The 1,113-nt window shown below is 46.8% G+C and overlaps 1 protein-coding gene across 1 annotated transcript in view; it reads right to left on the bottom strand.

Moving 5' to 3' along the window:
* Positions 1–549, bottom strand: part of LOC119593830 (serine protease 44-like) — a 97,765-nt gene extending 97,216 nt beyond the window's left edge. The window contains 1 exon segment of the mRNA XM_037942860.1: positions 425–549. Within this exon segment, the coding sequence (XP_037798788.1) occupies positions 425–530 (106 nt within the window). The 5' untranslated portion in view covers positions 531–549.
* Positions 550–1,113: the final 564 nt, after the last annotated feature.

The raw sequence follows: 1,113 nt of genomic DNA, 5'->3' as shown, positions 1-1,113 counted from the left end.
TTTATTTGTGTTTGTTACTTTGTTACTACTGTTCTGAGGCAGTGCCACACGTGGCCGGCCTCTGGGTGAGTGCCAAGTGCCTCCACCCCCTCCGTCCGTGCCAGGCATGACCAGCCATGACGTAACAATCCACATGGCCGTGATAATGTTAAGAGCAAAGCATAGCGTCATATAACACATTTAAGCATTCGCAACTTCAACCTTTGTTGAAGTTACAAGAGAAAAAAAGGAACCACGGAGCAACTTCGGTAACTCAGAAACCAGCGCTGATTTCAAAACCAAGGGAGCCGGCCGTTCCTCAGCCTTCAATCTAAGAATTAATCTACATTTCACAGATTAGCTTTCGTGAAGTGCCACTCCCTACCACTCGCAGCGGGAAGAAACTCGAGTTACCGTAGTTTAGGCGCGAAAGCAGGTAACATACCCTCTAAAGGAACATCTGTCAGCTTCTGCTTCTCCTGTTCTCCCACTGAAACCACCGGACCGGACGCGAGAGCGAGAATCACCAGTGTTAAGACTTTCGTAACCATCTTGACACTAACTCTTCAGGTCTCGTCGCAACCGATGAGTACCGAAGCTCCGCCCCATTTCACCGCAGCGGCCAATCACCTCCAGAGATTAGTCGACCAATGAGATGGAAGTGACGTAACTGCTTGTCTTTCGGGAGCAGAAGCAGTGTGCTCTTATGCCTAGGGAAATCAAACCTATATAGCAATAGCAACAACAACAACCAAAATCAGAGCTCAAAAGGTACCCCAAAAGGTGCGTGGTATGTTAGCGTTGCTGCAACATACCCACTTACATCATCTATTTACAAGAAAAATACACCTCATACAAACACCATACAAAATATACCCATCACATAAAGAAAAAAAACATTAAACACACCACCAAAAAAGAAGAAGAAAAAAATCAAACTAAAAACATTACGAAATACAAAATACACAAAATTGATGAAGAGGCACCCGCTTGGGCACGCATCCCTGCCTGAGCATTAAGGTCTCGCGAGCCCTCAAGTGCTGTCTCGGAAGCCGACCACCGCGCTTGTCTCCAGAGTCTGGGTCAGCAAGGACACCAAAGCATACTGCCTGCCACAAGCACTCTCACTGACTC

The sequence above is a fragment of the Penaeus monodon genome, chromosome 32 (assembly GCF_015228065.2).
Source record: "Penaeus monodon isolate SGIC_2016 chromosome 32, NSTDA_Pmon_1, whole genome shotgun sequence".
NCBI classification, from domain to species: domain Eukaryota; kingdom Metazoa; phylum Arthropoda; class Malacostraca; order Decapoda; family Penaeidae; genus Penaeus; species Penaeus monodon.
The sequence above is the reverse complement of the archived record's forward strand: the minus strand, read 5'-3'. Positions and strand labels throughout refer to the sequence as shown.